The 26,049-nt window shown below is 37.6% G+C and overlaps 1 protein-coding gene across 3 annotated transcripts; it reads right to left on the bottom strand.

The window, feature by feature from the left end:
• Window positions 1-516: 516 nt before the first annotated feature.
• Window positions 517-25,548, bottom strand: dclre1b (DNA cross-link repair 1B). Of its 3 annotated transcripts, none has more exons than XM_039749372.1 (6): window positions 25,378-25,548; window positions 20,823-21,035; window positions 19,595-19,760; window positions 10,563-10,745; window positions 1,746-3,009; window positions 517-1,302 (listed from the first exon to the last, which is right to left on the bottom strand). In XM_039749372.1, the coding sequence occupies exons 2-6, from the start codon at window positions 21,012-21,014 to the stop codon at window positions 1,035-1,037; spliced, it is 2,073 nt and encodes a 690-aa protein (XP_039605306.1). In that variant the 5' UTR covers window positions 21,015-21,035; window positions 25,378-25,548; the 3' UTR covers window positions 517-1,034. The 3 variants fall into 3 exon arrangements, with proteins under 3 accessions (XP_039605306.1, XP_039605305.1, XP_039605307.1); XM_039749371.1 differs by having other exon boundaries at window positions 20,823-21,017; window positions 25,378-25,547; XM_039749373.1 differs by having other exon boundaries at window positions 1,289-3,009; window positions 20,823-21,017; window positions 25,378-25,544.
• Window positions 25,549-26,049: the final 501 nt, after the last annotated feature.

Below are 26,049 nucleotides of genomic sequence, written 5' to 3'. Positions count from 1 at the left end.
ACAAATACTGCGTTAACGTGTGATAAAATAATTGTCAGCATTAATTAATGTGTTAACGCGATAACAACGCGTTAACTTGCCCAGCCCTGATTTCATAACATAAAATACTTTGTACAACTCATAGACGTTTTGTGTGATAAGGGCACTGTTAACCAAAGGTATACCATTAGATGTTCAAAATTAGACAGGCAAAAATCTGACAGAAAGCTCAATGTTTCCAAATTTCGAATGTGAGCTTTATATAAATGTTATTGCCAGATGTATAAACTTACTATGGCTACGGAAATTATACATCCATTCTTGCATGCGATACCATGGTTCACTTTCCGGGCCCCCCCTGTGTGGAGTTTCCATGTTCTCCTCATAGTCCAAACACATGCAGGTTAGGTGCATTGGAGATTCTAAATTGTCCCTAGTGTATGCTTGGTGTGTGTGTGTGTGTGTGTGTGCGCCCTGCCCAGGGTTTGTTTCTTGCCTTGCACCCTGTGTTGGCTGGGATTGGCTCCAGCAGACCCCTGTGACCCTGTAGTTAGGATATAGCAGGTTGGATAATGGATGGATGGATGGATAGTCCCGGTACCTGCTGAGGACTGGTAACAGTGATTAAAAAATATTTCGTATCCCTTATTCTCCATGCACCTTTCCTCTGTATTTGCGTGTGTGTACGTCTCTTCATCGGTGCTCATTCTCTCGAGTGTGGTGCATTCCAGTAAAGTCTACTTCTAAGGCTCTGTCATTATTTTCGGGCACTTTTCTCAGCTCCTCTCCTGGTTTTATACTTACTGTCTTTGATGGCAACTCTCTCAGCATGTCTCCTATGCCTTTATTCCTCTCCTTGTGCGTCTCACACTTACACTTGCTTTTTCGTTGCGTCACCAAAGCTAAACTGATCAATCAAATTGCTCTGAGGAACTGGACACACAGACTGTAGTGTTTAAAGTCAGTTGCAAGATTTGACCCAGACAAACAAATAGACAGAGGAGTCAAGTTAAATAAAATAGTTTAATAAAAAGAAATGGCTAGACAATTTGCCATTAAAACATTTGTGTTATGTTTTCTAATATCTTGTTTCTGTGATTCTTGCAATTATAAATATGTATCTCCTTCCTTCTCAAAACATGAGACTGTCTTATATTTACTAGGGATAAAAGTTTATGAGCAAAACGAAAGGAGATTATAGTTAATGTAAAAAGTTTACCTGAAATGTAATGAAAATCTGCGGTGAGTTGGCACCCTGCCCGGGATTGGTTCCTGCCTTGTGCCCTGTGTTGGCTGGGATTGGCTCCAACAGACCCCCGTGACCTCGTGTTCGGATTCAGCGGGTTAGAAAATGGATGGATGGATGGATGTAATGAAAATAAAGTTAGAATTCACAAAGTTCTTCTTAACATGACATCATATAGTTACCTATCCCTTTATTTTCCAAATCTAAATGGAGAGCTCTAATGGAGAGACTAGCATGATTCACCATTTTGTTCAAGGAAAGCATCACACATTTATACTAAGCATTAACAATGTGATGTATTATTCACTTTAGATTTGCTATGACAGGCACACATATTCTTGCATATTTATTAACCACCTCAAGTCATTGTGAGTGTAAACATTATTCTTGAACGTAAGTATGAAAAAAAGATTAAAAAGCAGACATTGTTTGAGAAACACTGAAGACGTACACCAACACACAGACAAATAAGACACATTTTTGTAGCATGTAAAACTACAGATAGTTTTTATGATGATACCTCTGAACAACTTCATCAAATGACAACTTTTGCTTTATATTTTCTAGTGGTACAAGAGAGTATTTTGCAGCCAGATCTCTGCCGGAGTTTATCGGTGTGTTGCAAGATGTCCAGTCACTTATTACCAGCCCTCCAAAATCTGTGGAACTATTTTGAAGACATGGTGGAAAGCCAGTAGATGCAGTCCTTACAAAAGGGGTGCCCTCCTGCTCAACTCCTGACACTCCTGAAGGCACTGAATTTGCAATGGAATGATCGATCACTTTAGTATGGATGCTGTCATTATTGTTTTGTTGATGTGTGGCATGAAGGCTTAGATTTGCTGGGTCAATGCATTCACTCTTCTCCAATATCTGTGGTTGCTGAGATAAAGTATCCCTCACATCCTCGCCACAACTGCCGCGATTTATAGTTTCTGTTAATACAGAATTTGGGTTGAGTAGTTCAGACTCGAACCCAACAAGATCTGCAGGACACTTGTCTTTTGTAAGTAATTCAGATGAGCCCGCAGAAATCCTTCTGACCTTTTCATTTTGCAAAATTAAATTTCCTGTTTTACGATCCTTTCTTGTCCATATATCCCAAAGTGTTTTCTGCTTCAGACATAGATTTGGACTTAAACAATAGTCTCTCTCAGCCTGTCCACTTTTATTAACACTTGGGCTTTGTTCAAGTTCTGAGCTATCTAAATCAGCCAGGTCTGTAGGTTTAGAAGGTTCAGCATTACGAACAGGTGAATCAAACACCACACCCTTTGGGATCCTTGACCTACCAGAAAAACACTTTTGCTTTTCTGGGGTTTTCAGTTTATGAGGTTCTTTCATAAAGAGTTGAACAGATTCTGGAACTTCCATTTTCTTAATTTCGCCTACTTTCCATGATGAGGGCAAACTGAAATCCCGGGGCCGGACAATTGGAATAATGGATAGTGGTTTCATATAGGACACAAACTCCATAATTTCGTCAGAAGATGAGTGATCTGAGTAAGGCACCACATAAAGGCTGCTGTGGGCTTTATTTAGGGGGCGACTGGTGGGCACAATAGCCACAGTGGGATGTTGTTTATTCCACCTGGTTAAGGCCAGTGGGGTAATCTCATTCTGTTCCACCACTCGTATCCTTCCAGCCCCCAGTTCAGTGGTGAACACATCAGGGAGATCCAAAATGCGTAAAGTTTCCATGCGTTCCCGAGTAACAACCACCCAAGTCTGAAACTCGACTCCCAGCTCCACAAGGAGGCATTCCTTACCAAGCTTGTAAAGTCCTAAAAAGAAAAGTAAATGTACATTTTATCATTATTTTGCCAAGGAAATAAGTCATATTTCTCATAAAAAGAATGAACACTTTAAAAGCATGAAAGAATGGAGACTTTATTTATAACCTTTCTATGACACGAGCTAGGGCAAAACATGTCCCTCTATTATAATAAAAAAAATATTGGGACAAGACAAAACTAATTCTGCAATGAGACGTGACTTTTGAAGAGACTTTGCGGAAGGAAGTCTCACGAGACAGAGATTTTTTCAAGTGGCGCCATACTTACAACCTTTGGAAGCAAGTCCCGTGAGACGAAGACTTTTACCATGAGATTCTTTTAAGTCACGCCCTACTTACAACTATTTTCAAACAAGACTACAGTGATCAGGTGCATTCTGGCAATTAACCTGGACAGACACCAATCCATTAAAGGACTTAATTATGAAAACACACACACTTATGAAGATCCAGTTTAGAATCTCCCATTCATCTAAATATGGCAACAAGAAATGATGATTGAAGTCAAACAAATTAACGTGAAAATTGTTGATCAGTTACATGGCAAATTCATTAAATGCATATCAATAGACTATGATGAAGCACTTGGTGGTGATCATGCGGAAGATGAAAACATCAATTTACAATATCCTGTAGAATATCTACAACCATTAACAGCGTCCGGGCTTCCACCGGCCAAATTACTGTTGAAAGAAGGATGTATTGTAATGTTATTGTGTAATTCATGTATGAATGTTGGACTATGCAACGGAACAAGATTAGTTGTTAAAAATTGGTTGAACAATTCTACATGTAAAATTTTAACAGGACAAGAAAGGTAATTTAGTACATATTCTACGGATATCATTAGACACCAAAGGAGATCTTGATATGCCATTCGTATTAAAACGGTTACAGTTTCCCGTGAGAATAGCTTTTGCTATGACAATTAACAAATCACAGGGACAAACATTCGAAAAAATTGGTTTATTTATTAAGAGAGAAAGAAACGATATTCACACATGGGCAGTTATACGTTGCATTGTCACAATGTAAATCCAAACACGGAATCAAAATTTAATGCCATCTTGAATAAAAGTTAATTCCAAATATTGTTTTAACTGAAGTTTTAAAGTAAAAGTGAAAATAATGCATATGTAACAATTCCCATGAAAATAATCTCTTTAAATTGTATATCTGGTTAACCAAACCCGGGGGTTGGCAAGTGAAGCGATAATTTTACAAATTTTGTATCTCCAATGAGAACCAGCAAACATGATTTGGCAAACACATATGCAGAATGGTGGATTAATATAAGTAAAGGTTGCCACAAGTAGTTTTAGTGGTGTGAGGGGGTGATTATACAAAATAACAACACCAAAACAAGTCAGTGTTCTGAACCTACACAAAACACCACTTAAGAAATCTGCTTAGCATGAACCATACTACAGTAGAGTCTCGCTTATCCGACATAAACGGGCCAGCAGAACGTCGGATAAGCGAAAATGTCGGATAATGGGAGGTGTTAAGAAAAAGCCTATTAAACATCAAACTATGTTATAATTTTACACATTACGAACCTAATACAGTGGCTTGGTTCACGATCGTCTCTGAACACGTACAAATCGGGTTATGACCAAAAAGTACACCAAACTTTTCCCTCTGTTCAGGACCACACACTCGGTATAAGAACAAGCCAGTTTCCCTTTCGGTTTGTGCGAGCCGATGATTTCCGCACATGTTCAGTCTCTCCTAGTGCATTCCCTGTGCAGTGAGAGAGAGCGAGAAAAACAGACAGACACATGCGCGTGCATGCGTGATCGAGTGAGACACACGAAGACACGCGCGCGTTTGAGAGAAAGAGAGACACAGATACATACGCGCATGAGAGAAAGAGAGACACAGACAGATAGACAGACAGACACACACACACACACGTGTGAAAGAAAGAGAGACACAGACACATGCACGCGTGTGAGAAAAAGAGAGACACAGACAAATGCATGGACAGACGGACACACGCAAACATGCCCGAGAGACGCACACACGCACGCACGTGAGAGAGACACAGACACACACACGAGCGCGCGTGAGGGAGACACACACATACACACATACAAGCTCGTGAGGGAGACACACGCACACGCGCCAGATAGGGCTGGCCACATAATCCACTGTAATAATGTTTTACAATAAAACAACTGAAAAATTTAACTGGGAAAACGAACTTAGCAACAAAAAATAGACAAAGCTCACGCTCGCAACTTGCAGTTCTTGTTGCCGATTTTTTTTTTTGAGGTGGGACGTCAGATAATACAGAATGTTGGATAAGCGAAGGTTGGATAAGCGAGACTCTACTGTAATTAGCTAGTATTTTTTTTTCCTTTTATTCAACATTCAGAAAAGCACAGCAGCATGATTTTTAAATTTATAAGAAATTTATAAATATTTCTGCTTTTGCTATAGATTTAATTGCTTAACTCTCTTTTGTTGATTTCATTATACTTTTCCCTTTCTCTGTGCAGTTTTTCCCCCTTCGTTGTATCTTAATAATGACAATTTAAAATAAGCAGATCAGACACGCAGGCAAACAACACACTGAATAATCAAAGGCTGCAACTACTTTAGAGTCAGACCCACTAATTAGTAAATAATTAAACAATTAGAACACCTGGAAAAGTAGAATGAAAATCAGGATGAAAATACTGTTAAAAAGAAAAAAAATACATTATTCCTTTATAACTGCTTGGTACATTTTAATATATATATATTTTTTTAGCAAACTCAGACAAAGCTCACGCTCGCAACTTGCAGTTCTTGTTGCCGATTGATGCGTTTTTTTTTGGTGGGATGTTGGATAATACAGAATATTGAATTAGTGAGACTCTACTGTATATCTAATGACTTACTAGTCCTGGACAATGAGTAGTCATCTCTTTATTTCCCAGAAAAGTTTTGATTACAAGCACACTGTTGAAATGGCATGTTCACTGGGGAAGTACTAGATTAGACCACAATTAGAAAGTTGCCTAATATTTAAAACCCATGATATGTGACAAGCAGGGATGACCCTGACAAGAACTGTGTATGTGCTGAAAAAACGTTACGAAACAGTCACACATAAATGAAATATGTCATTTCTTGATCAGTTTGTAAAGGGCTGAATGGGAGTTGCAGGATTGTTAATATGAAACTTGATAGACATTATTAGTCATCAAGGGTTCTCTCCAAAATGAAAAGTGTATCATGAACATAAAATGTTTCTTTTTTGAAACATGCAAAGAAGAGGAATAGAAGGAGCACAAAGTATAAAATAAAAAAGTCCTGCTACTCTTTTAAGCCTATTTATAGTACATGTTACTGAACCTCTGTGTTGGAATCTTTTCCCATTTGCTAACTTATCCAGGATTATCAAGAACTATCTTCTCATCTTCTTTTCCTACTAAATGTAGAACAATGAAGCCCTTTTGGTGTTAGACAGCTTCAAGTCAATTCCCAGGGCCACTATAACCCCTTCGCTAGTTAACTTTTTTGGGGCGGATGTCGACACAAGGGGTTGAGGGCAGATAATGACTAAAGTCGACATCCAGAGGTAGAGGGCAATGAAAACTGTAAATATTGATATGTTATGGGTTGACCCTCTTGATGTAGAATCCCTGAGTGTGTAAGTAGCACAGAGTGAACAATGTCTAGAATGGCATCAACATCAGGCGGGAGAGCAAAGCGAATGCACAAAGCAAAATGCTCCGTGACTTTTATTTATTTATTTAGTATTCTTGCTTAAATCAGACTCTGATTTATCAAACTCTGATTTTGATGCAATTGATCTGTAGATCGAAAACAAAAGTTAGGTACCTGCACCGGCTGATCAGTTCCCAGCTGACGTGCCTACGGCAGCGTTCACCTGGGAGAACTACACAGACACTTATCAAACTCCAATTTTGATGCAAATGATCTGAAAATGAAAGGCAGGTACTCGCAACAGCTGATTGTAGTGCTGAACATGCTTGTGTAGCTGATGTGCCCACGGCAACATTCACCCTGAGAGGACTACACAGATGTAGATCTGTGTGAGGCAAACTAGTAACTGGACTTTACAAAATGACACAGCATGCTAGTGAACACTACGGATTACCAGCCACTCGACTACTTCAAGTTGTTTTATTCAAGTAAGTGCCTTTCAGTTTATGAGTGATGAGACAAATGGGAATAAAATAAGTGAATTTACATGCTGTAGGGGCTCATGGAACATAAAACAGAGTGACAAGTTTCATAAATAAGTATTTTATGTTGATTTATGTGTGAAACCATTGCTTTGTGTGCTTTTCAAGAAATTGAGTTTTTTGGAAAAATATTTAGCCCTAGGATAAATAGGAAAAAATAGCACTTAAAGAGTTAAAGGGACATATTTTACTTTACGTACTGTTTCATACTATTGAGTGGAGCTCTCACTCGCAGCCTTAATAAATCTCGCAGCACAGAGGTAATGGCAAATCTCCGGCTGCACCAGGTGCTCAAAGAAATCTAACTTATTACTTCAGTCACTCTATAGACATTAAGACAAAGCATAGAAAGTTAAAAGCAGCATGGTATTTATTACAGGAATAATAATAATACCACTGGAACAAAGAATAATAGAAAATAAGACTGATAGAAAAAGTCTGGACAGGTATAGTCTTTAGAAAAAGCTTACGAAAAAGTAAAGATGACAAGGATGAATGTCGCAGGCGGCTTGTGATCTAGCACTCGTAGTTGCTCATGATGCTTTTCTGACAACCAGTGACGTCTTTATCCATTCTTCTTCCTCCCTCCCTTCCTTACTTCCTTACTCACTATATCACTCCTCAGACGAGGCATATTTATTCTAAAATTCTACTGCAGGGTTTTGCAAGATGTGATTGTTAGAAATTCTGATTGGCTGGCTGTCACAACGAAGAATTAATTCACTGTCTATTTTCCCAAATAATACAACTTTTTTTGATGTTCTCTGAGGTATCGGCAGATCTTCCCTTCCCAGGCTGTAAAATAATGAAATGTCCATCCATTCTCAGATTATAAAGTAATTGAGCCACCAGCATGTCTTTCCTTTCTTTGTTGGAACAGCTGTTTTAAAAGTGAGATATAACTGGGAAGAAGGCATGCTTTGATTTGTCTTGAATGTAGTTCATCTGTTGTCTTGTCTTGAACAAAATACTGTATAATGGAAATATAAACCAAAATGTACAGATTTTGTACCCAACAACAATGGTGATTTACAAAGGGTTAACAGCTGCAGCAAGTTCAGCAGCAACCTCTGTCCCTTATTTATTTTTTTCATTCTGTTACGGCATGGAAAAGACAAGGCTTCAGACAGACGCGCTTCTCTTTTATTTGTGAGGTTCAAAACAGGTGTGTTTCTTATTCCTCATTGCTACATTCGCTGCATTGTACTTCTGGCTGAATTCTCACTAGTTTTCAACTCTTATTCATGCAGAGCTTGCATCTCCGACCAAAGAGAAAATCAAACATGTTTGATTTTATCCTAGTCAGTAGAAGACTAACTGGTCTCAGTTGTTCATGGGAAAGCACTTTTTACTGGATAAGATTAGATAAATGAAGGCTACGACTGAAAACCTTTACTGCATCCCAGAGCCAGACCAGCCCTTCAACCAGCAGTGTCAAACTTAATTTTCAAAAATTAACTACTGTGCCGGGAGATTTTTGTTACTGACATTGTAACAAGAAACAAATTACTGCTGCTAATGGAATATCCTTTATTTCCCCTTAATTTTAGTTTATTTGGTTCTTAATCAATTTTGAGATAGGAATCTTCATTCACTCTTAGACAAATGCATTCCAAGACTTTTCATTCTTTATTTTTTCCTTAATCAGCTGCCATTTATAACATTTGAAAAATTAATAGGACAAAGTAGTACTAATTTGCTCTAGTCCACAAAACACTTTAAGGATAATCTTAAAAGAAGATACATTAACAGTATAAGATATGTCTGATGAGGCAGATTAAGAGTAAAAACACGCTGTATTATTAAGAAACATAATTCATTAAAAGTTACCTGTTTCAAAAATCCCCACAAACAGCACATACTGTGAAGACTTAAACAGATCAATAATAAAAAACACATGAAACATCTCTGCTGTAGCAAAACCATACTAAAATAAAATTTCCTTATAACTTCAATGTATGTAAATAAAAGGTAAGTGCCTTATACTGTTAATCATACATGCAAGCTTTAAATATACACTTACAATTCAATGCAAATAGGTTGGCAAATTAGACAGTTCTTGTTTCCTTTACAGATGTACCCTGCACTGCCATGTTCAAACTCAGGGTTGAATATGCAAAACACTGTCTACAATACCTATGACGTAATGAAATAACTACAGTGGAGCAACTGACCATCCTCTTTCTTTTAATTTATTCAAAGGTCTTCTTCTTCCATAATAATTTATGTCCACAGTGTTAACTGCTCACAAGTAAGACAGCTAAATATTTCTCTAGTATCCAACTATTCAAAAAAGCCCACTATTTTACACTGATCCGAACTAATATCTGCTTGGCAGGTTTTGATGGGCTGCTTATTTAAGGACTGGTGTCCCTTTCATAGCTGAGGTGCGGCTACACAATCAGCTCTCCTTTAGCTTATAATGCTGCACATGCTTGAAAGGATTTAAGAATGTCCAGGGTTTTTTTTTCCTATTAGATAATGCAGACACACTTTGAATGAACTATTGGAGGATTTGTTATTTGATATAACTGCAAACAATCTAGAACATTTAACAAAGAAGCTGCAGATTAGGAAATATGTGCAGGAATCTCACTAAACAGCCAGACCAAAATGAATGCAGTATTTGGGTGCTGTGAATGAACAGGACTTCAACAGTACACTACAACTACTAATATAAAGTTACTTTTATTTTTTTTTTTTTAGAAAAAACACAAAACTGATAATACCTGAAATCATATTTTTGAAGATTTTACTGTGCTGTACTGTACTTGACTTTGTGTCGAATGAGCGGTTGCTCATGGAGCCCCGAATAAGGCACATTACCTGCATTGTGAGGGAGCGTCAGTTACGGCACTACGGCCATGTGGCGTGTTTCCCCAAGGGTGACCCGGCTCGTAAGATCCTCATTGTTGGGGACCCGAGTGGCTGGACCAGGCCAAGGGGTCACCCACGTAACACTTGGCTGCGGTAGATAGAGAATGGGACTGGACCGCGTGTCCGCCTGGGGATTTGCCAACCGGTATCCCGAGTTGTTTCATCGTGTAGTGGGTGCAGCAACGCACTGTACCAGTACATGCTCCCCAACTTGACTTAACTTGTACTGTATTTGCAAAAGTGATCTCTATTTTGACAAAATCCAAAATTATGCATTCACTGTCAGTATGTTGTGGCTGAGAAATTGTCAGCCAATCCTCAAAAAACAAAATAATTTTGAGATTTGTAGCAGATAATGAGCCACATAAACTACAAGCATGAAAGTGATCCAAAAGTAACCTAGTTCAAATAAATGAATATGACTTAAATGATAGTCTCTTTATTGGACATACATAAAACTCACCAATAATAATATCGTGTTCTGGGTGCATGCGTATTATATCTTTAATCTGTTTTGTAGCTTCCTGGCGGGATGGAATGGCACAAGACGAACTGAGGTTGGTGTTGTCCAAGTAGAGCACATCAATCTGAGTAGAACTGCTAAGGCAGGGCTCTTGTAGCATTGTGGGAGTATAACGGAAATCACCTTGAAAAGATAAACATATTTAAATATTTAATCAAAAACTGAAAAAGAATGTTAAAGATTACTTCATGTTCAGGGATTATATACCTATTGTTATATTTAACAAACTTTGTTAAATTGAATTATGCGTTTCTTAAAAATGACTAATATACTTTGACCACACAAAGGGCATCCCAGAGCCCCAACACCAGACACAACGCAACTAAGCAACAGTCCCAGGTTCAAATAAATAATATTTATTTAATAACAGTACCTTGACAGGTGGACAATGGTCAAAATAACACAACCACGGTTCTACAAGATCCACTAATTTCGCTCCTACAAACGAGTTTTGCCCTTTGCCTCCCGACTCGGACTCTCTTCTTTTATGTGAGACTCGGGAGTACTTCTGTTGCCAAGGCGTAGCCTGTAGGAAGCACTTCCGGGTTAGGCAGATGCTCCTCAAAGAAGGGAAAATGTTGTTTGGCAGTACCCTCTGGCGACACCCAGGGACCCCAACAGTGTTGTTTTTCCAGACCAAATGTCCCATTATAACCTGGGAATGTCCATACTGAGGCTGCATCAGAGGAGCTTTGCCACCTCCCGTGTTTGGGAATAAACTGTCTCAGTCCATCCATTATGGCCCGAATGTCCCAACTGGGACAGGAAATACTAGCCAATCCCAGCTGGGTTGTTTCTCCTATTACAGCAGTGTTTCCCAAACTCGGTCCTGGGGGCCCCCTGTGGCTGCAGGTTTTGTTCCAACCAGATTCCTAATCAGTGACAACACCTGATAACAACTGAGCTCATTTACAGTAGAGTCTCGCTTATCCGACGTTCTGCCGGCCCGTTTATGTCGAATAATGGGAGGTGTTAAGAAAAAGCCTATTAAACGTCAAACTATGTTATAATTGTACACATTACGAACCTAATACAGTGGCTCGGTTCTCGATCGTCTCTGAACACGTACAAATCGGGTTATGACTAAAAAGTACGCCAAACTTTTCCCTCTGTTCAGGACCACACACTTGGTATAGGAACAAGCCAGTTTCCCTTTCGGTTTGTGCGAGCTGATGATTTCCGCACATGTTCAATCTCTCCCTATGCATTGGAAGAGAGTGAGAGACACAGACAGACGCACGTGCGAGAGAGAGAGAGAGAGACACACACACGCGAGCGTGTGAGAGAGACGCATGAAGACACACACGCACACACACACACGTGAGAGAAAGAGAGACACACATACACGCGCGTGCGCGAGAGAGACATAGACATACACACACGCGAGAGAGATACACGTGCGCAAGGGAGACACACACACGCGCACGCGAGAGAGACACACACACACACGCGCGCGCGGCAGATAGGGCTGGCCACATAATCCACTGTAATCAAGTTTTACAACAAAACAACTGAAAAATTGAACTGAAAAAATGAACTTAGAAACAAAAAATAGACAAAGCTCACGCTCGCAACTTGCAGTTCTTGTTGCCGATTGATGCAATGTTGGATAAGCGAAGGTTGGATAAGCGAGACTCTACTGTAATTAGCTAGTATTTTGTTTTCTTTTATTCAACATTCAGAAAAGCACAGCATCATGATTTTTAAATTTATAAGACATTTATAAATATTTCTGCTTTTGCTATAGATTTAAATGCTTAACTCTCTTTTGTTGATTTCATTATACTTTTCCCTTTCTCTATGCAGTTTTTCCCCCTACGTTGTATCTTAATAATGACAATTTAAAACAAGCAGATCAGACACGCAGGCAAACAACACACTGAATAATCAAAGGCTGCAACTACTTTAGAGTCAGACCCACTAATTAGTAAATAATTAAACAATTAGAACACCTGGAAAAGTAAAATGAAAATCAAGATGAAAATACTGTTAAAAAGAAAAAAAATACATTATTCCTTTATAACTGCTTGGTACATTTTAATATATATATATATTTTTTTAGCAAACTTAGTTTTCTAATTTCTATATTGTTCCCTAAACATAGAACATGGACAATATCAGTTCACTTAATTAGCCCAGGAGTTCAATTAAAAACAGAAGCTGGTTGGAACAAAAACCTGCAGCCACAGGGGGTCCCCAGGACCGAGTTTGGGAAACACTGTATTACAGTGTCCATCCATTATGGCTTCCCAGCCAGATAAAGCATCACACTCTCTTTCTCAGCTGGGATGACAGACCATCCACACCAGCACTTACAACTCCTTCAAGTGTAAATCGTGAAAAGTGTGAAATATATATATATATATATACTCTTCTCATAACACAGAAATTAAAGCTTGTTTTATATTTTCAGCAAACTAACATCACCATGTAAAAAATCAACTCAAAGAACATGCAGAATGTGAAACATGTGCTTCATAAACAGAATATGTGTTAAAATAATCTGTATAAGTTTTGAACTAAAACATTGTAGGTAATTGAAAAATGTTGTTTCTGGTATGAAGAAAGCATGGCCTGTGCTAAAGCATAGCTGCAATGCACCCTCCTATCAACAGAACAGCAAATGTATCAAGAGTAAATACAAAAATCACAAACTGTAGAAGCTGGCCATCCATGTACTTGTTGCAACTCAAAGCCTGAACCAACATGAAAGATTTTAATCGGTTAAGCCACAGATCATGAAATAAAATGAGAACATTATAATGGATTTCCACTGGGACACAGTATAAATATCCCCATTAGTGAACAATGCATTGGAAACCCAGACAGTCATAGAGCAAAATAAATTCTGCACTTTTTTTTTCGGTCAATGGAAAAAATGGGAAGAAAAAGTTATGCCACTTCAAAATGTTGTCCTGCAATTCAACATATCTGTCTACTTGTAAGTCTTCAATAGAGTTATAAAATGCAGCTACCAATAAAAGTGATGAATCTAAAATCCCCCTTTGCACATTCCATGTAACAAACTGACATGCAGTTTTAACCAAATTGATGCCGTAACTCACACTATTAAAGTCTACATCTCCAAAAGTCTTCTAAATGCTTTACTTACTTAAATATAAATATACAGTGCCCTCCACTATTTTTGGCCCACCTTGTAAAATTAGTAAGGGTTAGAAAAAAAATCAGTTTGCTGAAGAACCGTCATCTTGCACTGAAAAAATGAGAAACATCTGACTTTTAGTTGAAACAAGTTCATTCAAAGAAAAATGAAGCCCTCATCAAGAAATAAATATGTTTAACAAAAACACAAGTGCCACAATTGTTGGCTCCCTTGGAAATGAATATGAAACCATGTAAGTGAAGCATGTTTCCCATTTCAATTGGACACTGTTAAGTTGAGTGGAGCGTACAGGAACTTTCCAGCTGAAATCAATGACTTCCTGATTAACTGGGATACAACTGTGAGGAGACACAAAACCAAATTTCCTTCGGCAACATTCAGCATGGCAAAGAAAAGAACACTCGATCCAAATGAGGGAAAAGTGTGTTGCCCCACATAACTGGTTATAATAAAAATAGCTACTTGCCTGAAAATGCTAATTTCTACAGGTAGGGCAATAATAAAAAAGTCGTCATCAACTGGAACTGTGAAAAACATGCCTGGAAGTTTTTTTTACCCCCCATGTACAGTGAGAAGGATAAGAGCAGCATTATATCTCCAAGGATCACTGTTGGGGACTGCAAGAAAAAGTAACATCCTGGGGTTATCAAGTCTCCAGAACCACCATCAAACAGCATCTTCATGCCAACAGAGTATTGGGAAGGTATGCCAGAAAGAAGCCATTTCTGTCAGTTATCCACAAATGTAAGCGACTGGAGTTTGTAAAACATTACTACAACTTTGACTAGAATCGTTTTCTGTGGTCTGAGGAAACAAAAATAGAACTTTTTGGCAATAAACTCCTAAAGTGGGTTTGGTGTAAAAAGAAGGATGGCTATAATGAAAAGCATCTTCTCCCAGCTGTGAAATATGGTGGAGGTTCTGTGATGTTGTGGGGTTGTTTTTTTTCCAAAGGCCCTGGAAACACTGTTAGGCTATATGGCATCATAGATTCCATGAAATATCAGGAGATTTTAAATCAAAACGTGGCTGCCTCCACCAGGAAGCTAAAACTGGGTCGCCATTGGATCTTCCAGCAGGATAATGATCTGAAACACATGTCCAAATCAACCCTGCAATGGTTAACTGACCCCAAAATCAAAGTTCTGCCATGGCAACCACAGTCTCCTGACCTGAACCCTACTGAAAACCTGTGGAGTGAGCTGAAGAGGAGAGGACATAGGAGAAGGCAGAGGACTGTGGATGATTTGGAGAGATAATGGAAAGAAGAATGGTGGTCTCCGATGCCATGCACTGTATTCTCCAGCCTCAGAAAAGGTTACAAGAGAAGACTCCGTGCTGTTATATTGGCAAATGGAGGTTGTACAAAGGATTCAATGCAGGGGTGCAAACAATTGTGGCATATGTGTTTTTGTTAAAAATATTAATTTCTTGATGAGGGCTTTGTTTTTCTTTGAATGAACTTGTTTCAATTAAAAGTCAGAAGTTTCTAATTTTTTCAGTGCAATATCAGCAATATCATTTCTTCAGCAAATAGCGATTTTTTTCTAACCCTTCTTACTAATTTTTACAAGGAATGCTAAAAATAGTGGAGGGCACTGTATGTTGGTTTTCTTTTCATTGCAACATTTGTTTCAATTAGCACATACATGTATTACATGGCAGAAATATCAACATAATGTCATATAATGCTGTTACAAAGTATAATGAATTTAACGTTAAAATTAAAAAATGGTTTAATTAGCTCTGTAAAAATAATTCTGTAAGTTTCAACTTGTAGTGTATGCCAAAAATGGTCTTCTCAAGATCAAGATGAGCAATACATTTTTTCTAAAGGGAGTAAAGGAATACAATCACATACTCCATACGTGTATGTGTCTGTTTACTGAGTGAGATTGAGCATGCGTTAATATAGAAAATGATGGCAATATTTAACAATTAGCAGACATCATTATAGGTTTATGGGGTCTTTCCGGTTATCTGCGCAGAGTACAGTGAAATTATAACATGCTAATCAGCATGCAACAACTGCAGACAATTTATATATTGCATTAAAACTTTTTAAAGTCATTTAGCCTGAATATTCTGAAACGGTAAAGAAAAATTAACTGAAATGTAAATGAGCTGTCCTTTAGGTTCTGTGCCAATTAAGGTTCCAGATGATGCCAGAAAGTTAGTAATGCATCTGCCTTATTGTTATGAGATGTCCATCTGAGTTTTAACAAGCAAAATGATTGCATTTAATAGAATGGTTTATCCTCCATGCATAATGTTGGTTTAAAATAATAGCTTCACTGTTTTTAAACATAAATGTATTTGTCATGCTCTTTTTGCTCCAGACATTGGAAAGTGAATCTGTTTCTTGAATCATTTTATTAAATGTGCTTCAATGAGTGTAGTAGTTGTTCCACGAAGAACTACAGCAACTGTGAAATATAAATTTAAAAAAATTTCCAAAGACATGTACTTGTAAGCAGAAAATCAAACTGTATTGTCTTATGTGTTGAGAATGACCAAAAAACTAAATAAGCACTTATCCAGGATATAAGAGAATAATGAATGGCATAATTGGACAGAGATAGATCCACAGCCATAAAGAAGAAAATGAATCTATGGGCTGCCTGGGAGAACTGGTAGTGCACTTGTACAAAGTGTCCAATAATTTCCATTGAAAATGAATTCCCCGGAGCTGTGTGAAGACGTACTTGTTACTATCACTGCTTGAAAATGTGGATTTGTTCAAACATGAGAAAATGTCTGCTTGCAAAGTCATGGTTTATGTTCCTAACATATACCCAGCATTCATTAAGAATTCTATTCAGGATGGATGGATGGATAGATAGATCGACACTTTATTAATCCCAAGAGGAAATTCACAAGTAGTAAAAAGTGTCCAGGGAAGGAGTCCACATAAAAGAAAGTGATAGGAGTGATCAGTAAAATAGAGAAAAAGGTAGAAAAACAAAGTCGTACACAGAGCTGCTGGAAAGGCTGCCACTTGCGACGGCGCCTGAGTCATGCAATCCTTTCGCATTTCATAAAGATAAAGTGCCAAAAAAGATCAAAACTGTAAGCATTAAATGGAGAAGCTATGTTACGATAAGTTAAATGATTTTGTTTAGATGTTGCATAATTTTGTGGCTAGCTATTTGTTGTTATATAAGATACGGTAAATGTGAGATCTCACTAGTCAAGTCACTGTGTTCTTTGGGTATGATGAGCTCCATTGGCTCTGTGAAAAACCCCTTTTTTTTAATTAAGTCCAAAAAGTTCTACTCTGGCATCATTGAAGAGAAAGACACTTTTCCCGTAATTTTGGGTGACTGAATATGTGAAATGTGTTTTGTCTGACTACTCTGCTAACAACTTATTCTTAAGGAGAATACATAAAAAGGTTGAATGATGCATGGTGTGGGCACAGCTACAGCTCTCTTAAGATGACTGTTTGCCACTTGGGGCTTCCCCAAGAAAGCAGAGTGTATAAAGAGGAAGAAATGCCAGATCTCTTCTCACAGCAAGCCATAGCTGAATGATTTATTTTATAGGCCCACATTTCAAACATCCAGAGCCCAGTTCAAAAACCAAAAAGAAGGAAATTCCAGATCTGGCTTTTAGGTCTCTGAAGCAAGAGTTTATTTTTTCCTCCATTTAGGGCGGTTTCCTTTTTTACATAACTTCATGGCTACCTTGGCAAAAGAACTACAGTACATAAACTGAAATCTTTTTTTTCAAAGGTTCGAGCAGATCCTGAATGCAGACAAATGTGTAAGAAGACGGTGTATCAGTTCAAAACAAGTGGTTGCATGTGCAAGGAGGTGCATTTTACTGTTACTACACTTTTGCCTTACATGAACAATTTATAAAGGCAAATGAATGTTTAGACTTTTTGAACATTACCATAACTTGGTATTACCAGATTCATATATGCAATGTGTGAATATACTGTACATGTTTTCTTTGATTCAGTTATACAAAAAAGGTGCATATTTTTCCACGATCCTTATTAAATATATAAAAATTATTATTTTTGTAAGAATTACATAGTAAACTTTAAACATTTTACGATTCTTTCATCAATGTTTTTATTTACTTATTTGGCTGAGGCCACTATCCAAAGCAACTTGCAACATTTGAGATACAATTAGTTACATTTGTTTTGCTTTTTCCAATGGGAGCACCAGTGGAGTGATCTGCTCATGGTCATACAGTATCAGTAGTGGGATTTGAACCCAAATCATTATGGTTTCAAGTCCAAAGCCTTAACCACTGGACCACGCTACCTGCCTGTTTAGATACTTCCCCAACCTTAACTCCAGGAATGACAAACTGCTCAACAACTATGGTTAGGGATATTGAAATCCTCAACATAACAAGAAGAACTAAAAAGTATGCATTACAAGAAAGTCTAGCTTCATATTATAAAGACTACTGTTTTTATCTAATAAATGAAAGGGAACATAGAATCCATGCAGAGAATTTGTAAAAAAATCTGAAATCAAGAGACACTTTTTACAGAATCTGCAGTAGAAAACCGAGTTAATGCTGTTCACATTTCATAAATAAGAATCCTTGCATATAAAGCATTAATATCAATTACCAGTAAAGGCACACAGTACGATGACGTGCAGTGAATACACTTGATTTGAGCATTTCTAGTTTTCATCATCTTTCTCTGTATGTTTACCATTCGTTTGCTTAGATGTTGATGTGCTTGCTGCTTTGTGAGCCGCTCTTCTTTTCTTCACCCTAGCGGCCCGCTTCTTCTTTTCTTTCGTCGGCATCTTTTCACATTAAAACTGATTAAGTCAGTGTTTGTGTTGCAGTTACTTAGTACGTTTTCTTTAATTTTTCACTTAAGCTGGCATTTAAGTCTTCAATCTGCCTCAAGAATGATTTAAGATATGAAGAGGTAGGGGAAGTGATGGCGAAGGTGGTAGGGAATGAGAACGGTGCCCGTACGCATGTGCCGCAAGGCTGCCCTGCTGGCCGTTGCCGAGAGCTGATTCTACAGTACAATAAAATAAAATAAAAATAAAAAAAGTAATAACCTTGGAGGTCGGTCATCACCCTGAAAGCAGACAGTAGACGTCACATAGTTTATGTGTGCCATATTTCAGGTCAATAGTTCAAACGGTTTGCGAGCTACAGGCGATTTAAAATCCTGGACAGACAAAACGAACAGCTGCAGACAGCGTAATATATATAAAGATAACATATTAACCCTTTCGGCCCTGACATACTATTACTAGTACATATATATGCAACTGTTTTTGTAAAGCACAGGTATGTTTGCAGCTGTTGGACCCGGGCATGCTACTATTAGTGCAGACTGGACAGACTGGCATACAGTCTGCGAAACACCGAAGTGAAACAAGTAGTATTGAAGCATTTGGCAGCTATTGTATAATAATAGTGATATTTTTTTTTTGTTTTTTCGTTTCTGAGCTTCCTAGTCACCCCAAATGTAGAATATCTCACAAAATAATTTTTCCCATAAAAACAGAAAATCCAGGGCGAAAAGGGTTGCATTTCAAGTCTACTTGGTTCAGTTATATGTGTTATATATATATATACATGTTATAAATGTGTTTACATTAAATAGTACATTTTAAAAATATGTACTGTTATTACTTGGAGATAAATATTGAACATAACTGTTGAAATTTAGTAATTAAACTGTGTAGTTTGTTTTGATAGACTTGACATTAAAGTTAAAAGTATTTAACCTTATAAATTACAGTATATCCAATGATATTTGGTGCACTTGTAAGTTAGGCAGCAATTAAATACTGTAATACATGCAGTCAATAAAAATAATGATAATTGTAATTGACAGCAAGCCACAAACCTGTAAATAGAATGGTGCCAAAGTATCCTTCAAAAAGAAACATGACAGATCCAGGGCAGTGATTGGCATCAATCAAAGTCACAGTAACAGTTTCTTTGCCCACTTCATCAAGGGGTAGCATATGAGCCCTGCCCTCTTCTAAAGGGTAGATCCACTTCTCTTTTACCTTAATCAATAAAAACAGTATTTCTTTACTACAATTGCTACTTTTACTTAAAACATGTAATTATAGACAGTTCCTTCTTAAAAGACAGGGAAATTTGGATTTTTGCAATTCTCAGATGATTTTTTATGTAGAGAGCAAACCTTCAATAATGGGAGTATGGCCAGTGTGCCGTATATCTAAAATTGCTTTTACAGCTTTACATCAGGAACAAGAAAATTTATTTTTCTTTTCTGTACATTAACTAATACAGAATTTATAATAATGTCATAACTACAAGTGAACCTGTTTGTTTGACCAGGCACAGACTGTAAGAAGAATTAATTCCAAGCCATTGAGTTATTGGCAAGCCTTAAAATAGAACCAATATTCAGTAGCTGTAATCAAAAGGTCCTAACAGTAGATAATGTGACAATTCTACCACCAGGAACACTGAGTATTGACGAAAATCCATTGCAATCTGTATTATCCCTGATATACTACAAAATAATTATGTGAAAATTATATGATTTTAATGATGGATATTTATTGGGCATGATTTGATAATTCTAAATTAAGCCAAAAGTGTACACAAACTTGTACTATACATCTTGGAAATGATTTCAGTAATAACCCTTTTGGTTACAGCCACAGCTTCAAAGGCAGAACAATCAAGATCTGTTACTCTACACCAGTGCTTCTCGATTATTTTCTTTCATGCCCCCCCTAGGAAGAAGAAGAAGAAAACATCTCGCGCCCCCCGCGCGACTATAAATAGTATCATTTGTCTATAAAATTGTTATAAGTACACCTCTGCATAACACTGCATCCTTATTAACGTATAAGAGAATAAAAAAAGAAAGAAATATGGACCAATTTACAACAAAGAATAGCTTTATTAAATGTAACAGAAAAGATTTAAAGTGCATTCTAAATTCAAATTTAAAATAAAAATAAAAAAGCATGTTCCCCGAGGTCAAAGGGGCATGCCCCACTATTTGAGAAACACTGCTCTACACAGTTCACACATATCACTTGGTCAGACTCTGTACTACAAAAGATTTTATCTAGAAATCTGTTGCTTACCTGCAACTTCTGATGAAGCAGCTTTGCAGTCAAAAGAGAGCAATAGATTGGCCTGTTGCTCCAAGTAGAAGTCAGGCCAACTGTGTGGTCCGAGTGCATATGAGACAGGAAAAATAAGCGAACTTGACTGCATTTCCGAACCTGCCAAAAATCCACTGCTATAGGGGTCCGGGGTATAACTACACCATTCATATTCTGTAAAATCAAGGAGAGCTTGAAGTAGGACCAAAAGAAAATGGGACAAGATGATTAATTCATGTATTGTAGGCAGTTTTAGTCTGATGGTCAGTATTACTTCTGTATAAACCAAAATAAAACAAAAAAGGTAAATATTTTATGATGGTTTTATGTGAATTTGTTAGACATACTAAAACATTTTCTCATATATCCAGTATTTTGAGTTTCAAAGTCTTCTGTGACTTTGGTACAATAAATCCGCTGTCTTAATTTATTTATCAGTTCAACAATTTATCATTTTGGCCTGTAGAAGAGGTACATTCAATAATTCAGGTATTTTCTAAAAATGCCTTCTGTATATGAATAGAAACAGATTTTCACGCAGTATGCATGACATGCTTTCATCACATTACAGATGTACTGTAAGACACAAGTGGATTCATATTCGCAGTACATTGTAGATATACAGGACATGGTAGAATATACAAGACATATGGTCAACCTCTGACCATGTGCAGTAGTCCAGTCTGAGAAGTGCAGCGGTGATAACGTGTAAACACGCTGGGATGACAAACAGTTCCTATCAGCATAATAAGAGGAAGAGACAAACTGACAATCATAAAGATCAAAGTTTTTATCTGGAATTGAGCATTGCAGGAGGATGATGCTGGTTTACAGTAGATCTGATATGGTAACGTAAAAAAAAAGAAAAAAAAAATTCAAATTATTTGGTGATTTTGGCATCAAAGCATTTTCTAGAGCAGGGGTCTCGAACTAGTGTCATGGAGAGCTATTGTGGCTATGGTAAGTTTTCATTCCAACTCTTAATTAGTGACCAGTTTTTGCTGCTAATTAACTATTTCCCTTTATTTTAATTGACTTTTCTGCAAACTCTGGCCGCTGAATTGATTCTTTTTTCTTGAATCGGCACTTAAACATACATTTGATGTGAAGTGAGCCAACAGATGACCAACTAAGTTGGGGCCTCAAACTCCAACCAACTTCACTTCATTAAGTTTCTTAATTTGAAGCCAATTCTCGTCGCTAATTAAACTGATTATTTAATTCTGTGGCACTCATTCTGCCATGGCAGGCATTTCCAAAACTGTTGATTTTCTTTTTTAAGAGCACTGTCAAATTGTTTTGTGGATCTGAGCAGATCATCATTACCGAGGCCTTTGCCTTTCTTTATTTTTAGTTATTGTGTGATGGACGCAGGTTGTTGTTTATGTGTTGGTTCATGTTGTGTCTTAATATTGTTTGGTTGCTAATTAAGAAAAAAAGAAACAATTAAGGGGCCTCGGTCTTAAGTTGTGCATCAATTAAAATTAAGGCAAAAAGTTAATTAGGGTTAGACAGCAAAACCTGGTCATTAATTAAGAAAAGGTTTAGAATAAAAACCAGCAGCCACAGTAGCTTTCCAGGACTGGAGTTGGAGACCCCTGATCTAGAGCAGGGGTCACCAACTTTGGTCCCAGAGGACCTCCATGGCTGCAGGTTTTCATTCTGATCCTTTTTTTTTTCCTCAGTGCTGCTAATTAATTTCTTGTCAATTCATTTTAATTGACTTCTCTTTTAAAATTTGTTTCCCTGAATTTCTTCATTGTTCCTCAGAATTGCTTCATTTCTTTCCTTAAATGGCACCCAAAGAGAAATGAAATGTGACGTAAGTGAGCCAACAGAAGACCAGCTAAGTCGGGGCCTCAAACTCCATCCAATTTCGATCCAACCAGTTGCTTAATCAGGCGCCGATTCTTGTCGTTAATTAAACCCGTTCTTTAATTCTGTGGCTTTGTTGCTGCTCTCATGGTGCAATAGCAGACATTTCCAAAACTGTTGATTTTCTCTTTTTTAAGAGCACTTTTAAAATGTTTTGCAGACCTGAGTAGATCAACATTCCTGAGACCTTCACCTTTCTTTATTTTCAGATATTGTATGATGGACAACAGTTGTCTTGGCTCATTTTGTATCTCATTATTGTTTGGCTGCTAATTAAGGGGCCTGGGTCTTCAAGAGCAAGTCAAATAAAATTAGTTCAAAAGAAGTTAATTAGCGGCAAAAACAGGGCATTCATTAAGAAAAAGGTTAGAATGAAAACTTGCAGCCACAGTGGGCCTCCAGGACTGGAGTTGGCGACCCCTGATCTAGAGGGAATCTTTTGAAATGTGTCATGTCCAGGGTGGGAGAAACCTGCGGTGGCCCTGTTCACTGAAATGTATTTCAATATCTATGTTAATATTCATATTAAAGACTTTTCTCCAAAACTGAAATAAAATGAGTGACATTTATACATGTTTTGACACTTGTCAGACAGTGGTTATCACAGAATACAGATTATTAGGTTCAAATGTAATTCTAGTTTCTGCCTGTAGAAGGTCGACACGTTATCAAAATGACTGCTTGGGTTTTCTCCCAGACACACTAGCTTTTCTCTCAGATTCCAAATACGTGCTTATTAGGCTGACTGGTGACTCTAAACCTGCCGATGTCGGTGGGGGTGCATTCACAAGCATATCCTCTGATGAAACTAGCGACCGTCCAGGAATGGTCTTGCACTAAATGCTGCACTCCTTTTGTTAATTTTTCTAACTTTAGTAACAAGGTTCACAGTTCCAGCTAAGTATGAAACCGGATCAGTGGCTGGCATTTGCTTAGAGAGTTCTGCAAAGTTGTCATCTTAGCATTACAAAATTAGAATCAAATCTTTTGAGAATATACTGCATCTCAGTATAACATTTACCAACTAAAGGCAGAGATTAAATTGTAAATGGAGTGAGTTTTAAGGTATTGTCTATTATCTGAATAAATACTTTTGCATTTTTTTTTTTGCACTTAAATGAAACTGATATTGCATATTGTGTCAAGTTATTTTTTAACCTGCTTAATATAGACTAGGGCCGCGGGTTGGCTTAAGCCTGTCCTGGCAAGTATTGGGCACCAGACAGAAACAATCCAGTCCTTTGCAGGATGAACACACCACTTGGGCCAATTTAGCAACGTCAATCCACCTAACATGCACACCTTTGGACTGTGTCCTATGGAGAGATTTATGTGCAGTAAATTAATTCAACTTTAATATTATTAAAGAATGCATGCATTAGCATAATTGTTTATCAAGTAACATTTTTAACTTGTTTTGGATAACAAAGGGTGCCCATCATTTGTGAATATCTTCCATGTCGTGTGAAAACACGACATTCTTTCGCTGATGTTAATGCATGTGAAAGTTGGAAATGACTTCATCTGAGTAAATTCAAATATTTTAATACAACTGTAGCCTGGGCTAGTCAGTTAACTAGCTTGACAACATAATTTACTTGATCAAGTGACAAGAACTTTCCTTACAATACATAAATCAGTGGTCCCTTTTTTATCTTTATTAGATGTGTAAAATACAAAACAATACTTAAGAGATTAATTCTTTCAGAACAGGGTGAACATTTGTAAAATGCGGGGGAAACTGGCTTAAGTACATGGCAACTCTGCTGTTAAGCAGCTTATTGTCTAGCAAAACATAATTTTGCAAAAATTACCCTGAACGTGGAACTAAATATAATCAACTTTTCTTTATATCCGTACTACTCTTTTTTGAGTTTTTGTTACTTTTTTTTATCATTGCACCGCATACTTATTTTCTTCTAATAACTATTTTATGAAATGTAAACTTTTTTTGTGTGGAGTCAGCGCGTTCTCTTCTAGTGCCCCGGGGGGTTGTGGTGGGGTGTTCTCTGCTGGTAATCCGTTTTCGTCCCACACCCTAAAGACGTGTATTGGGCTAACTGGCGAATCGAAACTGTAGGTGTGCGGGTGTGAGGGCGTAGCCAGGCGACGGAATGAACGGTAAATAGCTGCGGGGTACGTCTGCACCGACGATCACAGAGTACGGATATGCAGTATGCACACTACCTGGCTGTAACCATTATTTGAAAGGGTGGGTTTGGAAAATGGGTGTATGGATATAATGAAACTCAAATATCGACAAGGAAAACTAACCAGCAGCCACAATAAATCTTACCCGCACAGCACTGCAAGGTGACTTCCTTCAGCGTCGATTTTATACGAGCAAAACAGTATTTAAAAGTAACTTAAGGGCGATCTACAGGATACAGCTAACAAGACCTAAACCTGGATGGAAAGATAGCCTATCACAGCCACACCGAAGAACTTTCGAGATGTCAGTCGGTCTACCTCTTCGTCCTGTGGAAGGAAACCACTGTCCCCAGGATTGACACATACGATTTGAGGGCACCCCAAAAGAGATCGGAGTCAGGGCTCGAATAGCTTAAAGCGCAAAATCTACTAGTTGCTCTACAATGTCTCTAGGGTTTATGTTAATTATTTTAAACTATAGGGTTAAATATCTTAAAAAATTCCCTACCTTTTTTGTTTCTCGCACATCAACTGGAATGCTACAAACAAATCCACCGAAAAGCTTGCCTCTTCGATTCTTGTAAAGCACGCGCCGTTTTCCTACTTCCTAGAGGACGGCCCGCTACACTTGAGTGACATTTCCACCTACCATTCAGAATAAGAGATCCAGCCAATCAACGTCTGCATATTGTTACTAGTGAAGATAAATTAAAGGAGCCTGACACCGGGGTCACTTCATTCCAACCTCTCTTCACCTTTTTCGTACCGAGTAAACAGTTTTTACATTGTTCTTTTATTTCGCAAAATGTTCTTTGACGGTTTTGTTCCGTGAAGTACACCGTTAAAAAATAAATAAAATAGGGATTTATTCATTCATCGTTCACGATGTTTTTGATCCCAACAGGCTATAATATTCTATCTTGTTGATTCGGCTGAGTGATTTGTACGTCTTCCTAGTGCTCGTGTCGGTTTTTAACAGGTTTCTTGCCACATCTGGAAAATATGCCAGTTATTTTAATGTTTCTTTTTTTTCATCAAAACTTAAGTAGTTCGTTCTCCCTTGCAATTAGACAAGCTAGCGGGTGATGTGATTGAGAAGATATAAAAAATAGGTAGGTGAGTTGATGGGCAGTATCCTTAACAAGACATCTTTACGTTTTAAAATTCGCATTGTAGAAAT

The sequence above is a fragment of the Polypterus senegalus genome, chromosome 3 (assembly GCF_016835505.1).
Source record: "Polypterus senegalus isolate Bchr_013 chromosome 3, ASM1683550v1, whole genome shotgun sequence".
NCBI classification, from domain to species: Eukaryota; Metazoa; Chordata; class Cladistia; order Polypteriformes; family Polypteridae; genus Polypterus; species Polypterus senegalus.
This window is presented reverse-complemented; position numbering and strand designations above follow the sequence as displayed.

Coding starts and splice junctions, on each gene's coding strand:
- dclre1b (XM_039749372.1), bottom strand. CDS start 21,014: ATGAATGGTGTAGTTATACCCCGGACCCCTATAGCAGTGGATTTTTGG. Junction 10,746..19,594: donor TGGCACCATTCTATTTACAG/GTTTGTGGCTTG, acceptor TATCTTTTCAAG/GTGATTTCCGTTATACTCCC. Junction 3,010..10,562: donor AGAACACGATATTATTATTG/GTGAGTTTTATG, acceptor TTTTCTTTTTAG/GACTTTACAAGCTTGGTAAG.